The 20,344-nt window shown below is 42.2% G+C and overlaps 1 protein-coding gene across 4 annotated transcripts; it reads left to right on the plus strand.

The window, feature by feature from the left end:
- The first annotated feature begins 10,767 nt into the window (after positions 1-10,767).
- LOC118370475 (glutathione hydrolase 5 proenzyme-like) lies at positions 10,768-20,070 on the plus strand. 4 transcript variants are annotated; one of them, XM_035755494.2, is made up of 13 exons: positions 10,768-11,039; positions 11,204-11,297; positions 12,732-12,859; positions 12,971-13,066; positions 13,578-13,776; positions 15,005-15,165; positions 15,349-15,495; positions 15,704-15,834; positions 15,920-16,104; positions 16,303-16,394; positions 16,546-16,658; positions 16,786-16,896; positions 17,159-20,070. In XM_035755494.2, the coding sequence occupies exons 3-13, from the start codon at positions 12,814-12,816 to the stop codon at positions 17,303-17,305; spliced, it is 1,428 nt and encodes a 475-aa protein (XP_035611387.1). In that variant the 5' UTR covers positions 10,768-11,039; positions 11,204-11,297; positions 12,732-12,813; the 3' UTR covers positions 17,306-20,070. The 4 variants fall into 4 exon arrangements, with proteins under 4 accessions (XP_035611387.1, XP_035611384.1, XP_035611385.1 ...); XM_035755491.2 differs by lacking the exon at positions 10,768-11,039 and having other exon boundaries at positions 11,046-11,297; XM_035755492.2 differs by lacking the exon at positions 10,768-11,039 and having other exon boundaries at positions 11,046-11,297; positions 13,578-13,773.
- Positions 20,071-20,344: the final 274 nt, after the last annotated feature.

The following is a 20,344-nucleotide window of genomic DNA, read 5'->3' on the forward strand; positions in this document are numbered from 1 at the left end:
TACAGACTTACTCTAAAATGGATTAAATAAATAAAATCCTCATCAATCTCCACACAATACCCCATAACGACAAAGTGAAAACAGAAATACCTTATTTACACAAGTGTTCATACCCTTTGAAATGAGACTCGAAATTGAGCTCAGGTGCATTCTGTTTCCATTGATCATCCTTGAGATGTTTCTACAACTTGATTGGATTCCACCTGTGGTAAATTCAATTGATTGGACATGATTTGGAAAGACACATACAGTACCTTTATATACAAGGTCCCACAGTTGACAGTGCATCTCAGAGCAAGAGGTCGAAGGTATTGTCCATAGAGCTCAGAGACAGGATTGTGTCGAGGCACAGATCTGGGGAAGGGTACCAAAACATTTCTGCAGCATTGAAGGTCCCAAAGAACACAGTGGCCTCCATCATTCTTAAATGGAAGCAGTTTGGAACCACCAAGGCTCTTCCTTCAGCTGGCTGCCTGGCCAAACTGAGCAATCGAGGGAGAAGAATCAAGATTCTCTGGTCTGAGGAAACTAAGATTGAAGCAGAAGATTGGTCCTTCTGTAGCTCAGTTGGTAGAGCATGGCGCTTGTAACGCCAGGGTAGTGGGTTCGATCCCCGGGACCACCCATACGTAGAATGTATGCACACATGACTGTAAGTCGCTTTGGATAAAAGCGTCTGCTAAATGGCATATATTATTATTATTATTATCACGCCTGGAGGACACCTGGCACCCTACGCTGAACGATGTTGGTGGCAGCATCATGCTGTGGGGATGTTTTTCAGCGGCGGGGACTGGGAGACTAGTCAGGATCAAGGGAAAGATGAACGGAGCAAAGTACAGAGAGATCATTGATGAAAACCTGCTCCAGAGCACTCAGGACCTCAGACTGTGGTGAAGGTTCACCTTCTAACACAACAACGACGCAATAGTGGCTTCGGGACTCTGAATGTCCCTGAGTGGCCCTGCCAGAGCCCGAACTTGAACCCAATCAAACCTCTCTGGAGAGACCTGAAAATAGCTGTGCAGCGACACTCCCCATCCAACCTGACAAAGCTTGAGAGGATCTTCAGAGAAGAATGGGAGAAACTCCCCAAATACAGGTGTGCCAAGCTTGTAGCGTCATACCCATGAAGACACAAGGCTGTAATCGCTGCCAAAGTTGCTTCAACTAACTACTGAGTAAAAGGTCTGAATAGTTATGTAAATGTTATATTTCTGTTTTGATTTTTTATAAATGTGCAAATATTTATAAAAAACTCGTTTTGCTTTGTCATTATTGGTTATTGTTTGTAGATTTAATCAATTTTAGAATAAGGCAGTAATGTAACAAAATGTGGAAAATGTCAAGTGGTCTGAATACTTTCCGAATGCACTGTATACTATTAAATGGGGATTAATTAAACTATTTTGTCACGTCCCGACCTTAGTTCCTTTTTGATGTCTCTATTTTAGTTTGGTCAGAGCGTGAGTTGGGGTGGGCATTCTAAGTTTTGTGTTCTATGTTTTCTGTCTTTGTATTAGTTACCAGACGGAACTGTTTCAGTTGTTCTTTTTGTTTACTGTATATTGTATTTTTCAGTTCAGTTGAATAAAATTGAATAAAGTTGAACACTAACCACGCTGCATATTGGTCCAATCCTTCCTACTCTTCATCAGAAGAGGAGGACAACCGTTACAGAACTACCCACCACCACCACAACCGGACCAAGCAGCGTGGTAACCAGGAGCAGAGGGTTCTGGACTCCTGGACATGGGAGGAGATTTTGGACGGTAAGGGACCCTGGGCACAGGCTGTGGAATATCGCCTCCCCCGGGAAGAGCTGGAGGCAGCCAAAGCCGAGCGGTGGCATTATGAGGAGTTAGCACGGCAGCGCAACAGGGACGAGAGGCAGCCCCAAAAGTTTATTGGAGGGGTGGGGGCACATGGGGAGTGTGGCTAAGTCAGGTAGGAGACCTGAGCCAACTCCTCGCGCTTACCGTAGTGAGAGGTGGACCGGGCAGGCACCGTGTTATGCCGTGAGGCGCACGGTGTCCCCAGTGCGCAGGCATAGCCCGGTGCGCTACATTGCAGCTCCTCGTATCGGCATCTGGTCTCCAGTGCGTCTCCTCGGCCCGGGGTATATGGTGTCCCTGGTTTGCCAGCACCGGCCAGTGCAGTCTGTTGGGCTACGGGGAGTATCCAGCCAGGACAGGTTGTGCAGGCTCGGTGCTCGAGACCTCCAGTGCGCCTCAATGGACCGGTCCATCCGGTGCCTCCTCCACGCACCAGGCCTCCTGTGGCAGCCCCACGCACCAGGCTGTCTCTCCGTCTCCTCCCTCCAGGTGCTCCCTCCTGTCCAGCGCTTCCAGAGTCTCCCGCCTATCCAGCGCTTCCAGAGTCTTCCTCCTGTCCAGGGCTTCCAGAGTCACCCTCCTGTCCGGCGCTGCCAGAGCCGCCCGCCAGTCAGGAGCTGCCAGAGCCGCCCGTCAGTCAGGAGCTGCCAGAGCCGCCCTTCACTCCGGCGCTGCCAGTGCCGCCCTTCACTCCGGCGCTGCCAGAGCCGCGCTTCATTTCGGCGCTGCCGGAGTCTCCCGTCTATTCGGGGCCCGCTGCAAGAGTCCCCAGTCCGAGGTCGGCGGCAAGAGTCGCCACTCCAAAGGCGCCACTTAATTGGGACTATGGTGGAGTGGGGTCCACGTCCCGTGCCAGAGCCGCCACCGCGGACAGATGCCCACCCAGACCCTCCCCTATGGGGTTAGGTTTTGCATCCGGAGTCGGCACCTTTGGGTGGGGTTTCTCTCACGTCCTGACCTTAGTTCCTTTTGTATGTCTCTATTTTAGGTTGGTCAGGGTGTGAGTTGGGGTGGGCATTCTATGTTTTGTTCTTGTGTTTATATTTCTAGGTGTTTGGCCTGGTATGGTTCCCAATCAGAGGCAGCTGTCAATGGTTGTCTCTGATTGAGAACCATACTTAGGTAGCCTGTTTTCCTCACTCTTGTTTGTGGGTGGTTATTTTCCATTTCAGTGTTTTTCACCATACGGCACTGTTTCGTTTTTTCTTTATTTGCTTGTTCGTTTGTTCTCTGTGTTCAGTGTAATAAATATGACGAACACTTACCACACTGCATATTGGTCCGATATTTCCTACTCCTCCTCAGAAGAGAAAGATGACAACCGTTACATATTTAGTTCAATTGAGGGATGTTTGTTTAATTGAATCTCACAATCACTCTGTAAAATGTTCAGCCTTAAATTGTGAGGTGTAGTTCAAGTTCACCCAAATGAAAAATGTACACAATTTTACAGAAATCTAGAACGAAGCTAATGGACACTGATTTAGGTTAGCTATTTAAAGCATGCTAACAGGGGTCTGCACTGTTAAATTTGGGGACTTCCGGATTGAAGCAGCGGATGAACAAATGTTCGTGAGACCCGACCTCCTCTCACTCCGGTGTTCTCGTAGACGCCCATCAATCCTAATCATGAGGGCGATGAGGGAATCGAGGTCCAATGATAACTCCCGCTAGGTGAGCTTGTCTTTTATTTCCTCTGACAGCCCGTAAAGGAAGGAATCGAATAGAGCCTCCAGATTCCAAGCACTCTCGGCAGCCAATGTGCGAAACTCTACTGCGTATTCTGCCACAGTACGGGAGTTCTGATGTCCCTTCAGTAGTTTTCGGGACGCCTCTCTCCCGGGCACAAGAGAATCGAACCTTCCTCAACTCCGCTATGAAATCTTCCAAGTTATGGCAAACAGCGGATTTAGATACGCTATCTTTGATCGATCCAAAGGGAACGAAGAAGGCTGTCGCTCAAAAACGAGGTAGCACTGGGAAAGACATGCCCGGCAGGTTCCCGGATCGCCAGCATATCGCTACGGAGGAGGTAAGCGGGGTTCTCGGGGAGCCGGATGTGGCAGCTGTTTGCGAGCTAATTCACGGAATTGCTCCATCAACGCCATGAACCCCAGGTCGTTGCGTTCCGTCAGATATCAGAACCCCTCCATCAGGTTCTAAAGTAGCTCCTCCTGTCTCTTAATGGTAGCTCCCTGCTGGGAGACTGTGTGATGGAGCTGGTCCAAGTCTGCTGCATCAGTCAGGGACAGTTTGTACTATAACGACACAAGGCGAGACCCAGATGCAGACACAGGAGGCAGATGGTTAGAGCTCTGGTATTATTACAATCCAAGGGATAGACAAAAGGCAGGTCGGGGACAGGCAAGCATTCATAGCCAGGGCAGAGTCCAAAGGTACAGGGCTCGAGGTCAGGGGCAGGCACGGGTCAAAACAAGGAGAACCAGAAAAGAGAGATTGGGGAAAACAGGAGTTGAGAGAAAGAAAACACTGGTTGACTTGGCAAGCAAGACGAACTGGCACAGACAGAAAACACAGGTATAAATACCCAGAGAATAAGTTGGGAAGATAGGCGACACCTGGAGGGGGATGGAGACAAGCACAAGGACAGGTGAAACAGATCAGGGTGTGACAAGTTCTCAAAAGAAAAGAGGGAGAAAGAGGCAGAATGGTTCAAGTATGGCTCCCCAATTTACACATATTGTTATTGTGGCTTTTGTGAGAGGCACCAAATTTCACACACAGCTAAGACATGCCTAAACAAGTATTTCTGGCTATCGTGCCATAGCAGATTTAGTCCATTAGCCCCTGGCAGCCAGTTTGGACAGCAGTCATATCAGAGGCGTCATGCCCGTAAGGGGCACAGGGACACGTGATTTGTCTCGTTTAAGAAAATCATAATAATAAACATATATTATATATATTAATACTACTAGCCACTTAGCAATTTTATGAAGTTGTCTTTAGCTAGCCCAGATAGGTTCTCAATCTCCCAACCTCATAACTAGCTACCAAGAAGCCATTTCAGGCTATCAATCAAGTTAGAGTAGGTAGCTTGTCTAATATCTTAGCTGGCATGCCTGCTTGAAAGGTTGGTAGACTTTAGAAAAGCAAGCAATTACTAAATGTACTGAATAAGACTCACATTATTTTCAATCTTTTACCCAGATTTTAGCAGAGATGCAGATAAGTATATTTTGTTTCGTTTCAAAATGAACCTCCAGTCAGGAAGATACAGACAGATATGCCGAAATATATTTAAAAAAATGTTTTTTTTTACATAGAATTAAGCATAATGATTATGGCTCTAGAAAAGGCTAATTCAGTTTTATTTTTTTCAGAAATCTCCAACTTCCACATGTGGGGGGCCTAGTCCCCGTCCAGACCACCCCCCAGCCACCCCCTTCTTTGTGCCCCCTCAGAGTCACATGGCCAGTGTGCTAAATTTAAAAAAAAAAATGTTTTAAATCATGTCTAGTTCCAATATGAACTGAGCTAATTACACCTTCCTAACGCTTGTCAATTTCAAAACGAATCAAGTGGAGCATGACAATGAGTCATGATGAAAACCATTTTGTCATAGTATTTGGGGGTCTGCATAGTCACAGGATGTAGGGGTGCTGAGCGTGCTGTAGCACCCCCTGATAAATCAGAATATTTGGGGGTCTGCATAGTAACAGGATGTAGGGGTGCTGAGCATGCTGTAGCACCCCCTGATAAATCAGAATATTTGGGGGTCTGCATAGTCACAGGATGTAGGGGTGCTGAGCGTGCTGTAGCACCCCCTGATAAATCAGATTTTTTTTTTGTTTGCACGGGCACTGAACAAAAATAGTCCTCAGCAGTAAGAGGTTGCTGGTTTCGAATCCCTGAGCAAACTAGGTAAAAAGTATGATGATGTGCCCCTTGAACAAGACACTTAACCCTAATTGCTCCTGTAAGTCGCTCTGGATAACAGTGTCTGCTAAATGACTAAAATGTAAATGGGTACATAGGTCATGCTACAATACATGTTGAGGATGCAATGAAACAAGAGTAGTTAAAGTGTGCTGATCAGGACTGTCAACACAGATTACCCTGATCTTTAGGTTACGTTTGGGACAGGAAGGAACTTTTACCACGTTGCTGCACTTAACATTGACAGAAAGCTGAGGATAGAACAGAGTGCTGCTTTTTATACATAGTATACTGCTGATAGAACAAAATAGCCAACAGAGGGGCAATGTTCTGAGAAGCATCTGGATATCCACAACATAAAGACTCCTCTGTGTCATTGACATCCAGTTTACATACTAAAACTGTACTCTGTCGAGGATAATAGTAACTGTTGTTTATGCATACTCTGCATTTGACATTACTGTAACAAATGACAGGATAAGGGTATCAAGGGTCAGCACAAGAGTAACATTAAAGTGATTAAAGTGACAGATTAAAGTGACAGGAGTGGTACTATGTGTGTAAACATTACACACACGGACACAGTATTCACTATTTCCTGTAGTTGAAAACAAAAAAAAGTGTATTAGCTGATTAGAAATAGTGGACCTAAGCATAATACACATGTAGCCAGCAAATGGAGAGCACAATGAATACGTTGAAAAAGATTTGTTCTTTATTTATTTTTTTAATTTCTAAAACGATTTCAAGTAAGCCCAGTTCAACATCTTTAAAACATGGTTGATGATAAGCCTATTTACATGTATAATATGCATAGACTGTTTGTATGAAGATAATATGCCACATTCCCTGCCAATGTCATCTAATATACACTGAACAAAAATATAAACGCAACATACAACAATTTCAATGATTTTACAGTTAATATAAGGAAATTAGTCAATTGAAATAAATTCATTACACCCTAATCTATGTATTTCACATGAGGCCGAGACAATAAGAAGACACAGTGGCAGAATAAATTCATTACACCCTAATCTATGTATTTCACATGAGGCCGAGACAATAAGAAGACACAGTGGCAGAATAAATGCATTACGCCCATTACACAGTGGCAGAATAAATTCATTATGCCCTAATCTATGTATTTCACATGAGGCCGAGACAATAAGAAGACACAGTGGCAGAATAAATTCATTACGCCCATTACACAGTGGCAGAATAAATTCATTACGCCCTAATCTATGTATTTCACATGAGGCCGAGACAATAAGAAGACACAGTGGCAGAATAAATTCATTACACCCTAATCTATGTATTTCACATGAGGCCGAGACAATAAGAAGACAAAGTGGCAGAATAAATTCCTTACACCCTAATCTATATATTTCACATGAGGCTGAGACAATAAGAAGACACAGTGGCAGAATAAATTCATTACACCCTAATCTATGTATTTCACATGAGGCCGAGACAATAAGAAGACACAGTGGCAGAATAAATTCATTACCCCCTAATCTATGTATTTCACATGAGGCCGAGACAATAAGAAGACACAGTGGCAGAATAAATTCATTACGCCCATTACACAGTGGCAGAATAAATTCATTACGCCCTAATCTATGTATTTCACATGAGGCCGAGACAATAAGAAGACACAGTGGCAGAATAAATTCATTACACCCTAATCTATGTATTTCACATGAGGCCGAGACAATAAGAAGACAAAGTGGCAGAATAAATTCATTACACCCTAATCTATGTATTTCACATGAGGCTGAGACAATAAGAAGACACAGTGGCAGAATAAATTCATTACGCCCTAATCTATGTATTTCACATGAGGCCGAGACAATAAGAAGACACAGTGGCAGAATAAATTCATTACACCCTAATCTATGTATTTCACATGAGGCCGAGACAATAAGAAGACACAGTGGCAGAATAAATTCATTACGCCCTAATCTATGTATTTCACATGAGGCCGAGACAATAAGAAGACACAGTGGCAGAATAAATTCATTACGCCCTAATCTATGTATTTCACATGAGGCCGAGACAATAAGAAGACACAGTGGCAGAATAAATTCATTACGCCCTAATCTATGTATTTCACATGAGGCCGAGACAATAAGAAGACACAGTGGCAGAATAAATTCATTACGCCCTAATCTATGTATTTCACATGAGGCCGAGACAATAAGAAGACACAGTGGCAGAATAAATTCAACCACACCTTTGTTTCATCACAAAACCGGAGAGCAACCTCTGTCGGCTGAAGTCCACAAAGCATATTATTGCATGTAACAAACAGTTACATGACCTACAGCATGGTCAAGCAAGTTAATGTTTCTGACATTATCAGGCTACAAAACAACTATTGATTTAGAACCATGGAGAGTTACCGCAAGTCGCAAAGAAAACAGGAGCCACTATTCCAGCACTATTTCGACTTCAACATTTCAACATCATCAAGTCACATATGCTTTCTTAGTCTAATACAGTGACAACGTAATTTAAATATGATGTGGTTGTCCATGGTGCGTTCTTGCAAATAGATAAAGCATGTTGACTCACCCTACATGTAGGGAAACGCCAATACCATCTTCCTCTCATTCATGTTGACAAAACAGTCTTTAACTCTGTCATACAGTACAGGTTTTATATTTTGTTATCCTAGGCTACCTGGCTAAAATACTTGCTCGCTAGCCCAACTTCCTTTCATGGGCAATGTTAGCTACACTACCGTTCAAAAGTTTGGGGTCAGTTAAAAATGTCCTTGTTTTTGATAGAAAAGCTAAAAGACGTGTCCATTAAAATAACATCAAATTGATCAGAAATACAGTATAGACATTGTTAATGTTGTAAATGACTATTGTAGCTGGAAATGGCAGATTGTTTATGGAATATCTACATAGGTGTACAGAGGCCCATTATCAGCAACCATCACACCTGTGTTCCAATGGCACGTTGTGTCAGCTAATCCAAGATTATAATTCTAATTGATCATTAGAAAACCCTTTTAAATTATGTTAGCACAGCTGAAAACTGTTTTTCTGATTAAAGAAACAATACAACTGACCTTCTTTAGACTATTTTAGTATCTAGAGCATCAGCATTTGTGGGTTCGATTGCAGGCTCAAAATGGCCAGAAACAAAGAGCTTTCTTCTGAAACTCGTCAGTCTATTCTTGTTCTGAGAAATGAAGGCTATTCCATGCAAGAAATTGCCAAGAAACTGAAGATCTTGTACAATGCAGTGTACTTCTCCCGTCACAGAACAGCGCAAACGGTCTCTAGCCAGAATAGAAAGAGGAGTGGGAGGCCTTGGTGCAGGTCATTGTCCTGTTGCTTCAATTGGCGGACAGATAGCCTTACATTCTCCTGCAAAATGTCTTGATAAACTTGGGAATTAGTTTTTTCGTTGATGATAGCAAGCTGTCCAGTCCTTGAGGCAGCAAAGCAGCCCCAAACCACGATGCTCCCTCCACCATGAGGTTTTGATGTTGGTATGCTGTGTCTTTTTTTCTCCACACATAGTGTTGAGTATTCCTTCCAAACAACTAAACTGTAGTTTCATCTGTCCAGAGAATATTTTGCCAGTAGTGCTGTGGAACATCCAGGTGCACTTTTGCAAACTTCAGACGTGCAGCAATTGGGTTTTTTGGACAGCAGTTGCTTCTTCTGTGGTGTCCTCCCATGAACACCATTCTTGCTTCGTGTTTTACATATTGTAGACTCGTCAACAGAGTTGTTAGCATCTCCCAGAGATTTCTGCAAGTGTTTAGCTGACACTCTAGGATTCTTCTTAACCTCATTGGGCATTCTGTCAGAACAGTAGGCTAAGTTATGAGGGGGAAAGGGACCAAATTATTAGGGTGAGGCACATGAGCTACTAACAGCTTACTACACAACATACACTTAATATTACTTTCTTAGCTACCATTAACCTATCTCCCTGGCATATCACATTATTTATGCAGCAGCATACAAGACATTTTTGGACTCACCTTGTTGTGCTGTGCTCACTTGAACAGGAAGGTAGCGCAGAGGTCCTTCATGTGGGAAAATGTTGTCATCAAACTTTGTCATCAAAGTCTGGCATTCTCTGGATTTATGGTGCTTTCAAGACAACTGGGAACTCTGGAAAAAAACCAAGGTTAAATCATGAAGTCATGCTGGATTGACAGCATGGCCAATGTATTCAACATTTTCTGGCCCATGGTGTTGAATGTTTATCATTTTAAGCTTGGAAAAAATACCCGTAAACCCAAACTTGGACCACACATCCACTCCACTGAATAGCAGGCTAGTGATTGCTTTGCAACGTTTGCAGTTAGCCACTGATTCCTTCCAAACCACTCATTGTTGAATATGCGATTTCCAACTTGTTGTGAAATGTTTATGTCCAGTGGCCAATATGTTTTATCTATAATTTCTGTTCATCATTTCTCTTCATATGACCAGGTTTGAAAAGGATTTGCCAGTAGATTGTCGACTTGATTCATGATGATGACTGCTTGTCTAGTTTGCTAGCTAAGATTTTGAAAGTATGATGTTGACATGATCAGTCCTATCAAAGCTATGGTACATATAACGTGATTTGACATTTTATCTGTGGTCAATGACCTTGTTGGATGGGCACTGCTAATGTAACTCTATGGCAGCACCCAATAGGGTTGAATTTTTTTAGCTCTTCCTGTAGATTTTGCGGTGACATAGTGTCCCCAACATCGTCTGCGGTCGTGAGGCCGGTTGGACGTACTGCCAAATTCTCTAAAACGACCTTGGAGGCAGCTTATGGTAGAGAAATTAACATTACATTATCTGGTAACAGCTCTGGTGGATATTCCTGCAATCAGCATGCCACCTGCAAGCTCCCTCATAACCTGACACATCTGTGGCATTGTGCTGTGTGACAAAACTGCACATTTTAGAGTGGCCTTTCACTGTCCCCAGCACAAGGTGCACCTGTTTAATGATCAGGCTGTTTAATCAGCTTCTTCATATGCCACACCTTTCAGGAGGATCGATTATCTGGGCAAATAAAAAATGCTCACTAACAGGGATGCAAAGAATTTGTGCACAGCATTTGAGAGAAATAAGCTTTTTGTGCATATGGAACATTTCTGGGATCCTTTATTTCAGCTCATGAAACATGGGACCAACGCTTTACATGTTGCGTTTATATTTTTGTTCAGTTTCAGTATGGCTCAAGGGGAAACAACGTTCACTATCACTTCAGAAATGCAACCATTTGATCGAGTGGGGTGGAGGAGGAGTATGAAGGCTCATTGACTACTAAGCGGTGAGCTCTTGGAACGGGACAACACTTTCTGCCCAGCGGAGAATAGTATTTTTGGAAAAGTTTTTCTCTTGAAAGCATGTCCAAATATAAGCCATGGCAGGTTGGTTGCTGTCTCTGTATCGGTTTATTTGGTGCTATAATATTAATCTGTCTCTGCATACTAGCCTTCGGCGTATTTATCCACCGAGGATGCTCCGAGGACACGTACAAGCACGCGGCGGTTTCTGCGGACTCTAAACTTTGCTCGGACATTGGCAGGTAAAGTAGAATACGGTCGCTTCGATCGTACAGCTAGTTATAATAAATTATAATTGATTTAAAACATGTTATCTAAAGTTTCACTGCTCTAATGGGCTACCTATGATAATTGGATTTGGTAGTCTGATTGAACAGGCGTTGTTTGGTGTTATTTTACCAAAATGAAGTATAAAGTATTTGTTATATTTTTTATCAGTGACTTTTCCCATGTATTTTAAGCATACTGACACTTTTGCATATACTCAGTTGGTTTGAGCTTTCCATTCCTTTGATATAACCCCTAGCAAGCATGGCCAATAGTCAGCTCCCCCAGCAAAAACATGTACCTCAACACAAAATGTTCAGCTTTGTTAGCGGAGCCGGTAGCGCACACAGATCAGCTTGCGTCTCTGTGTTATAGGTCATCTATTTCCCCTACCACCTGCCAAGAGTTGTCACTCATCAGCAATGCACTTACTTGTTCAGTCGTGTGAAGTTATGTGAACATCTCTTATTTTAAGCAACAAATGGGGCATGAAGACACTTCACTTCTTCAGCTGTCCCCATTTGAGAACCTTTTATGGTTCCAGGTAGGACCCTCTGTGGAAAGGGTTCCACATGGAACCCAAAAGGGTTCTTCTACCTGGAACCAAAAAGTTTTCTCCTATTGTGACATTTGAAGAACCCTTTTAGGTTCTAGATAGCATATTTTTTTCTAATAGTGTAGAGGTCCAGATGACCCAACATGCCTACACTGGAGGAGAGAGGATGTAAGCACAATTAAAGTTGGACCTGCTTTTATGTGATGGGGCATTTCTGCAGGGTGTACATAGTAAGCAAGCTTTGTGTTGACACCATGGCCTCTTAGATCCCCCTGCTGTCTCTGTTGTTTAACACTGAGAAAGGACACAAGGCGTTTAATACCTGTGTCATAATATTTAAAAATATATTTTTTGACCCTATCCTTTGAAAGCCCTTTATTAGCACTTGAATGGAAGTTATTCTTTTAGTATTGTGTATAGTAGGCAGAGTCTACCGCACATCCAGGGCTGATTGGTGAAGGTGCTGGAGGCAAAAGCCTAAACTGGAGAAATAGGAAAAAGTCTCTGCTCACTTTCATTCAGATACACATTTCTTTAATTGTAGCTGAGCTTCTGCTTTTATACACAGATGATGACAATTATTGCATGGTGATCTTCTGAACTTCCCAATACCTTTCTGGTGCATTTTAGTCACTTCAAACTATACTTTCTTCAGATTTAAAAACTTTGAAAGTACTGTCAGACTGATTTGTAATAGACTGTCAAGGACCAAAATAAAAATGTAAACATTGGCTGTTGATTAGATACATTTTTTTTTACAAGGTGGGGTCGCAAAACATTTTAAAAATCCAAATGGGGTCAATTGCCAACAAAAAAGTTTGGGAACCTCTGCTGTAATGTGGGCTGTTTCCAGAGATATACTGCAACAAGGAGGATCGGCAGTAGATGGCGCCATTGCAGCTCTGTTGTGCACCTCACTGGTCAACCCTCAGAGCATGGGCCTGGGAGGAGGCTCCATATTCACTGTTAGGGACAAAACTGGTGAGTCTGTTCTTTTATAGTCTTTGCTTTTGTGGTACTTTACTGTGGGGTTTAGCCAATAAGGTTTGTGGTGGAATTGTATAACCTATGCATCTCTTTATCTATCCTCAGGCAAGGTGAAAACCTTCAGTTCGAGAGAGACTGTTCCACAATCATTCAAAGCTGATCTGCTGAAGGGCTGTCCAACATCTGTCACATTTATCACGGGTAGTTAGACCTGCCAAAAAATGGATGGATGGATCCATATACAGTATCAATATGTGTACATTGTATGACAACAATTAACAGATTTTTTCAATTCAAATAACTCTGACAGGTAAAAGAGTAATGAGAGTAATGCCTTTTAGTCGTTCTAACATCAAATGTGAGCAAACTACAACACCAAACACTACCCCTTTCATGTCTACTCTTCCTTTCTGTCCTGGAATGTGGCATGATGTAACACCTCTTTTTTTGTTTGTGTATTAGGGCCCATACAGTCCAGTAGCGTTTGCTGACCTACTTAGCACCTCTGAACAGAGTGTCAGCTGTAATTTGTTTACCGAGTGTGCATGATTTTACATGTATCATTGCGTGAAAATGTTGGCAGTCGGACGTTTACAGCAGGTGGTCCCTAAAACACAGCACGCTGAATGATCAGCGCAGACACGCTAAATCCACATTCAGTACGGTGTGTGCAAGCTTTAACATCTCTTTTTGCTTGTGTTGACCCTGGCAGGTAGTCAGTGGATTGGCATTCCTGGAGAGTTGCGTGGGTATGAGGTGGTTCACAGAATGTACGGGAAGCTGCCCTGGGCCAGGCTGTTTGAGCCCACCATTAGACTGGCCAGAGAAGGATTTCCTATGCCACCTTTCCTGGGATCCCTCCTTAACATCACACTCATAGGAAACCTGGTGAAAGCAACATCACTCTGGTAGTAAGAGATCTCACTCACACTTACAGACAGGAACTCAATGTGTACATTAGTTTTCATACACTTAAGGACTCTGGTGTTAAATGAAGTCATTGAGGATTGCACTTGTTTCGATTGATTGTAGTGGTTTATTTGTAATTGTACCTTGTAGTTTTTTTCTTAATTTTTTTTATGTAAATTGTATTGATTGTGAAAATGTTTGTACTCGGGACACCATTATGAATGAGACTTTGGTCTCATTTGGGATCCCCTGAATAAATACAAGTAAGAATAATATATATATAAAGAAAGACGCTAAAACTGCATTTGTCCAAATGTCAGGTCAGCAAAGTTGTTAACAGTGCAGTACATGTATCTGAGGACTTTTCAGTCAGAAAGTCCAGATATCCAGTCCTATTATCCTAGCATGAAGCTAATAAACTTGTTTAGAGATTGACACCTCCACTGTAGTCTGTGGGCTCAGATCATGTTCTCATCTGTATGGTTGTGCCAGTACTATACACAGACAGACTGCAGAGGCTTTCCTGAGTACAGACTGTAGATCAGTGGAGGCTGCTGAGGGGAGGACGGCTCATAATAATGGCTGGAAATCATGTATTTGATACCATTCTACTTATTGCGCTCTAGCCATTATCACAAGCCCATCCTCCTCAATTAAGGTGCCACTGACATCCTGTGCGGCAGACACAGACTGCAGAGGCTTTCCTGAATACAGACTGCAGACACAGACTGCAGAGGCGTTTCCTCGTCTCGGCTCCTCTCCTCCCCTCTCTCTTCCTCCTCTTACAGAACAGAAGTGTGAGCAGTAGCACAGGAGATGTGTGGGGAATGTGCCCTTGGCACCCCAGCAGATGGAGAGGGGGATTCACATATACTCAGGGATAATTTGAGAATGGAGATGGCAATGAAATTACAGAGATCTAATGTTTGACAGTTGCAAATGTTCTGTTCTATCACTGTAATCCAATAAAAAATCAAATCGCATTTTATTTCTCACACGCGCCGAATACAACAGGCTTACAGTGACATGCTTACTTAAAAGCCCTTAACCAACAATGCAGTTCAAGAAATATAGTTAAGAAAATATTTACTAAATAAACTAAAGTAAAAAATAAAATAAGTCAGATAACATCCGGAAAGCACTGTATGATAATGCATTTGTATGTTTGTTCTCTGGTCTTTTTACTGTTTGTGGTTGGTATGGTATATTAAAGACATGCCGCTCTTTCAGTGAGGTGTTCTGCCACAAGAACAAGACGGTGCTGGGCATAGGAGACATGTTGAAGTTCCCTAAACTGGCAGAAACCATGGAAACCATTGCAGAACAAGGTGTAGATGCCTTTTACACTGGCCAAATTGGACTTGACTTGATCCAAGACATAAACGCAGCAGGTGGGAGCGAGATTTATTTGTGTAAATGAGAGAGGGCGAGGGAGAGAAAGATTGGGAGAAATGTAGAGGGAAAACCAGTATAAAACAAATTTAATAAACATTTTAATAAACTCCAGATTGTTATATTTTCTTGTCCGTGTAAGGATTGCTAACATGGATGGACATGCTTGTCTCCCCATTTAGGTGGGACCCTTACCATGGAGGATCTGAAGTCATTCAGAGTCAGAGTGGAGGATGCCTGGATTGTTCCTCTTGGCGATTACCAGATGCACATCCCTCCACCTCCTGCAGGGGGAGTCATGCTTGCCTTCATCCTCAACCTTGTTAAAGGTACCTTAGGTGTCAACACTTTCTCCAAGTGTTTCAAGTCAAGTCAGGTTACAGCTATATCCACAATTTAGAGCTATTGTTTTGTAACCATTATGTTTAAAGTGTGTTGATGGTGTGTCATCATGGTAGTGCACAATCATTGGACAGTTCCAAAAGGTACCTTCTCCAGGTTGTGGAGGTTTGACTGGCTGTTTTTGACCTTTCCCAGGGTTCCATTTCACCCCCAGGTCCATGGAGGAGGACCAGAAGGTCCTGACCTATCACTGCTACATAGAGGCAGCTAAATTTGCTAACGGACAGAGGAAGAGCGCTCACGATCCTGTTTTCAACACTAAAAAAGTAAGGATCTAAGAGAACTGGCTCTCTAAGTGTATTCTGTACTTTTACACACTAATATGTGAAATCATACTTTTTTCAAATGTAGGATGCATCGTATATGGTGGACTCTGACTTTGCTGATCGGATCAGGGTATTGATCAGTAAAAACCGTACCTATAATGACTCCTACTACAACATCACACCTTCCCCTGACCGCTTTGGGACCACACACGTGTCAGTCCTGGCTGAAGATGGATCTGCAGTCTCTGTCACAAGTACCATCAACCAAATGTGAGCCTCTACCCTCACTGAAATGCAGAACAGCACATCCCTCTAAATAGAACACTGTCTAATGTATTAACACAAAGTCTCCTTCTAAATAGTAATATGACCAATGTCTCGACAGCAAACAAACCAGCTAAAACTGCAGGTTTTGGAGTTGTGTACTCTTTTCTCTAGGCTAACAGTCTTTATTTTCTCTCTCTCCAGTTTTGGTGCAGGGATTTACTCCAGTAGAACAGGCATCATCCTCAACAACGAGCTGGCTGACTTCTGTTTTAGAGCAGAGAGATTGAGTGCAGGTACATATAAACTTCATAATTTAGTAACCGTTTTAAATGAATGTATCACTTAGGACTACTTGTCTAACCTTTAACTGGTCTTCATGGGGTGATATCTTATATAAGTCTATGGGTGATATCTGTGTATATTACATTGTCTCATTCCTCGCAGGTGAACAGCCTCCATCTTCAATGGCTCCAGCTATACTGAGCTCCAGCTCTGGGAAAAACACCCTTGTAATTGGGGGATCAGGGGGTAGCATGATCACGACCGCCATGGCCCTGGTGAGTCTTGATTCAGGTGTCTTAACCAATTTCTACCACATGTCTCACCGTTCCTTCTCAACACAGCAAAAAATGTTTTTTTTTAGAAAAGGATACATATAGCCTCATCAAATCTCTCCCCTTTCAGTCCATAATGAACCACCTTTGGTTGGGGATGAGTTTGAAAGATTCCATTGCTGCTCCTATAGTGTTCGTCGATGGCAACAACAATGTGAAGTTTGAGAATGGCTTTGATAAGGTAATTCCTCTGTTCTTATCCTTTCAGTAAATCAATGACAGCCAAGGTCACTGCAATTGGCTGTTGAGTGATGACAAAGTGATGTGTGTGTATATATATATATATATATATATATATATTTTTTTTTATAGCTAATATTGGTTTGATTATAATGGCCATTTTGAGAGAAATACAGTCAAATCATGATTTTAAAATGGGATGAGTAAGGGACAGTGAGTGGTGCTTTTTTTTAGCCTGACTAACTCTGTCTGTCTGCTCTCAGTCTGTGATAGAGGCCCTTAAGATCATTGGACACAGAGTGACAGACTACGAATACTTCTTCAATGTGGTCAATGCTGTGGCCAAGGAGGACGGATGCATCACAGCCGTGTCAGATGCCAGGAAGCAGGGCAAATCTGCTGGCTACTGACCAAAGGTTTACAGCCAATTAGTTGGCTTTAGAACACTGTACAGTAGGTCCCAGAGGACAGTACTTTTAGTGAGATATATTTTTTGTAATTCTATTATCTTCATATATGAACATTTTTATCCAAACCAACAGTCCAGAGCCTTAAACATAATCAAATGGCCCTCTTGACAAAATACTGGAGTTTCTCATTTTACCAAGTACAAACAATTACATGCTTGTTCTTAATGACTAACTGTACAGTACACATAGATTATAGCACAAGGGAGGTCCCGAAGGAACTCAAATGGGAAGAGAAGGTCAGTACAGCCTGTCAGCCTGTACTAACATGGGACTCATACTGTGACCACAAGGACTTGTCAGATTCAGGACAGGACATGGTACAACATGTTACAACTCAATCCTACATGTTCATTTATTAGTCCCTCTCCGGAGTGTTGCAGCAATACTCTGAGACGCACACTTTGAGATAAAACAGGCTTTTTGCAGCCCCCTTCAGTGTCAGAAAGGAGCTCCACTGCCTAATAATACTAACGCACCCTTTGCTGACTCTAACAGCTACCCAATCAGTTTGCTGCCTAATCTTATTAAACTGGTGGAGAGAATTGTGTTTGACCAAATACAATGCTACTTTTCAGAGAACAAATTAACTACTGACTTTCAGCATGCATATACAGAAAAGCATTCAACTTGTACTGCACTGACTCTGATGACAGATGATTGGTTAAAATAAATGGATAATAAGATGATAGTTGAAGCTGTATTGTTAGATTTCAATGCAGCCTTTGATGTTAGATCATAAATTGTTATTGAAGAAACTCACATTGGCTTTACATCACTTGCCATCACATGGTTGGACATCACATGGTTGGACAATTCCACACTACATGTCAGCACCCAAAGTGAGCTTGGTGAGCTCACAAAATAAATAAAAGATTGTCAGTTTTAGAATGAGTGAATAATAATAATAAACTGGTCTTAAATAAATCTCAAACTAAAAGCATTGTATTTGGTTCAAAACATTCTCTAGGCCCTAAACCTTAACTGGAGTTGTACATAAAGGGTGTGACCATTGAGCAAGTTGAGAAAGCTGAACTCCTAACACTGGATGGTCAATTATCATGGGCAAGTCATATTGGCAAAGTTGTTGTGAAGATGGGGAGGGGTATGTCTTTTATAAAAAGAGGTTATGTGTTTGAGACAAATTAACTTGGCATGTATAACAAGGCAATTAGAAATGCCAGACAAGCTCGTTTTCTAACTTGATCACTAAGATCGGGGTGGCAGGGTAGCCTAGTGGTTAGAGTGTTGGACTAGTAACCGAAAGGTTGCAAGTTCAAATCCCTGAGCTGACAAGGTACAAATCTGTCCTTCTGCCCCTGAACAGGCACTTAACCCACTGCTCCTAGGCCGTCATTGAAAATAAGAATTTGTTCTTATCTGGCTTGCCAAGGTAAAATTAAAAAATAATCTGAATGTGTTTGAGACAAGTCAACTTGGCATGTATAACAACCATTGATGACCTGATTTAATCCTACCCCTGCAAGCAAACCTGTGAACTTTCCTCCACAGCTAAAAGCTCAAATAACACCTAGCTTTTCATCTGGTGTTTTGTCTTTATTCCACTTTAATTAAAATATGCGGCCAGATTCTCTCTATGGTTTGGCGCCAACAATGTCTTGTCTTGATTTAGCTGGAGGAAGTTGTAAGACATCCAAGTATTTAAATCACTAATAGTCTAATAATTTATCCGTGTAGCTAAAATCCTCCGGTGACACAAATGTAAAGTTGTGTATCAAGTGCCAACTGTATTTTAGAAAAATTCCAATCTGGTTTTCGTGCCCACTACAGCACAGAGACAGCCTTTGTTAAGGTGGTAAATGATCTTAGCGCTAACAGATGCCAAACAGCTCTCCGTCCTTGTACTCTTGGATTTAGGTGCTGCATTCAACACTGTTGACCATGATGTCCTCTGGAAAGACTGGAGAGGTGGGTTGGCCTCTCAGGTCCAATTCTAAATTGGTTCAGGACCTATTTGACAGGTTGAGTTTTTTTGTGACTCATGGTGAACATAACTCAGAGAAAATACTACCACCTGAGGAACATTGCCAAGGCGCGGCCATTTCTCTCTCAGGCTGATACAGAGAGACTCGTCCATGCTTTTATTATAAGCAGGCTTGACTACTTTAGTGCTCTCCTGTTTGGTCTACCCAAGAAAGCTATTGGTCAACTGCAAAACATACAGAATGCTACTGCACTGGTACTGACCAAGACCAGACGGATAGCACACATTACACTGGTTTTAAGGTCTCTGCACTGGCTGCCTGTGAGTTTTAGAAATTCATTTTAAGATTCTTATATTGCATTTTAAATCAATCCATAATTGTGTACCCCAATACATGTCAGACATACTTTAAGTTATGTACCCAGTAAGTCCCTCAGGTCCTCTGGTACTGGCCTTTTAACTATTCCAAAGCCGAGGACCAAGAGGCATGGAAAGGCAGGCTTTAGTTACTATGCCCCCAGCCTCTGGAACAGCCTGCCAGAGATCCTCAGTGGGCTGAAACTGTGGACATATTTAAAAGAAATCTTAAAACACCTTTTTAGCTTTGCTTTTCCTTAGTTCTTTTTAGTCATTTAGTTTTTGTTATTCTTTTTATCCTCTTATTGTGTAGTAAATATTTAAGTTTGTTTTTCCTGTGAAGCACATTGCGTTGCATTCCATGTCTGCAATGTGCTGTATAAATAAAGTTTGATTTATACTAGTTGTTCAGGCTCGGGTCTTGTCCCATCTTGATTACTGTCCGGTAATATGGTCAAGTGCAGCAAACAATGACCTAGCAAAGCTGCAGCTGGCTGAAAATAGAGCACACGCCTAGCCCTTAACTGCACATATAGAGCTAACATCAACATGCATGCCAGTCTTTTCTGGTTGAAGGTTGATGAGAGATTAACTGATTCTCTTTTAGTTATGAGAAGTATTACTGTAATGAAAATTGCAGATTGTCTGCATAATCAAATAACATTCAGCTCAGACACCCA

This window comes from Oncorhynchus keta, chromosome 12 (assembly GCF_023373465.1).
Source record: "Oncorhynchus keta strain PuntledgeMale-10-30-2019 chromosome 12, Oket_V2, whole genome shotgun sequence".
Taxonomy (NCBI): Eukaryota; Metazoa; Chordata; class Actinopteri; order Salmoniformes; family Salmonidae; genus Oncorhynchus; species Oncorhynchus keta.

Bases quoted from the DNA above. Each gene is read 5' to 3' on its own strand.
- LOC118370475 (XM_035755491.2), top strand. From the start codon at position 11,116: ATGTCCAAATATAAGCCATGGCAGGTTGGTTGCTGTCTCTGTATCGGT. The intron at 15,496-15,703 runs GTACCTTAGGTG...GACCTTTCCCAG, and splicing joins CATCCTCAACCTTGTTAAAG to GGTTCCATTTCACCCCCAGG. The intron at 15,835-15,919 runs GTAAGGATCTAA...TTTCAAATGTAG, and splicing joins CTGTTTTCAACACTAAAAAA to GATGCATCGTATATGGTGGA.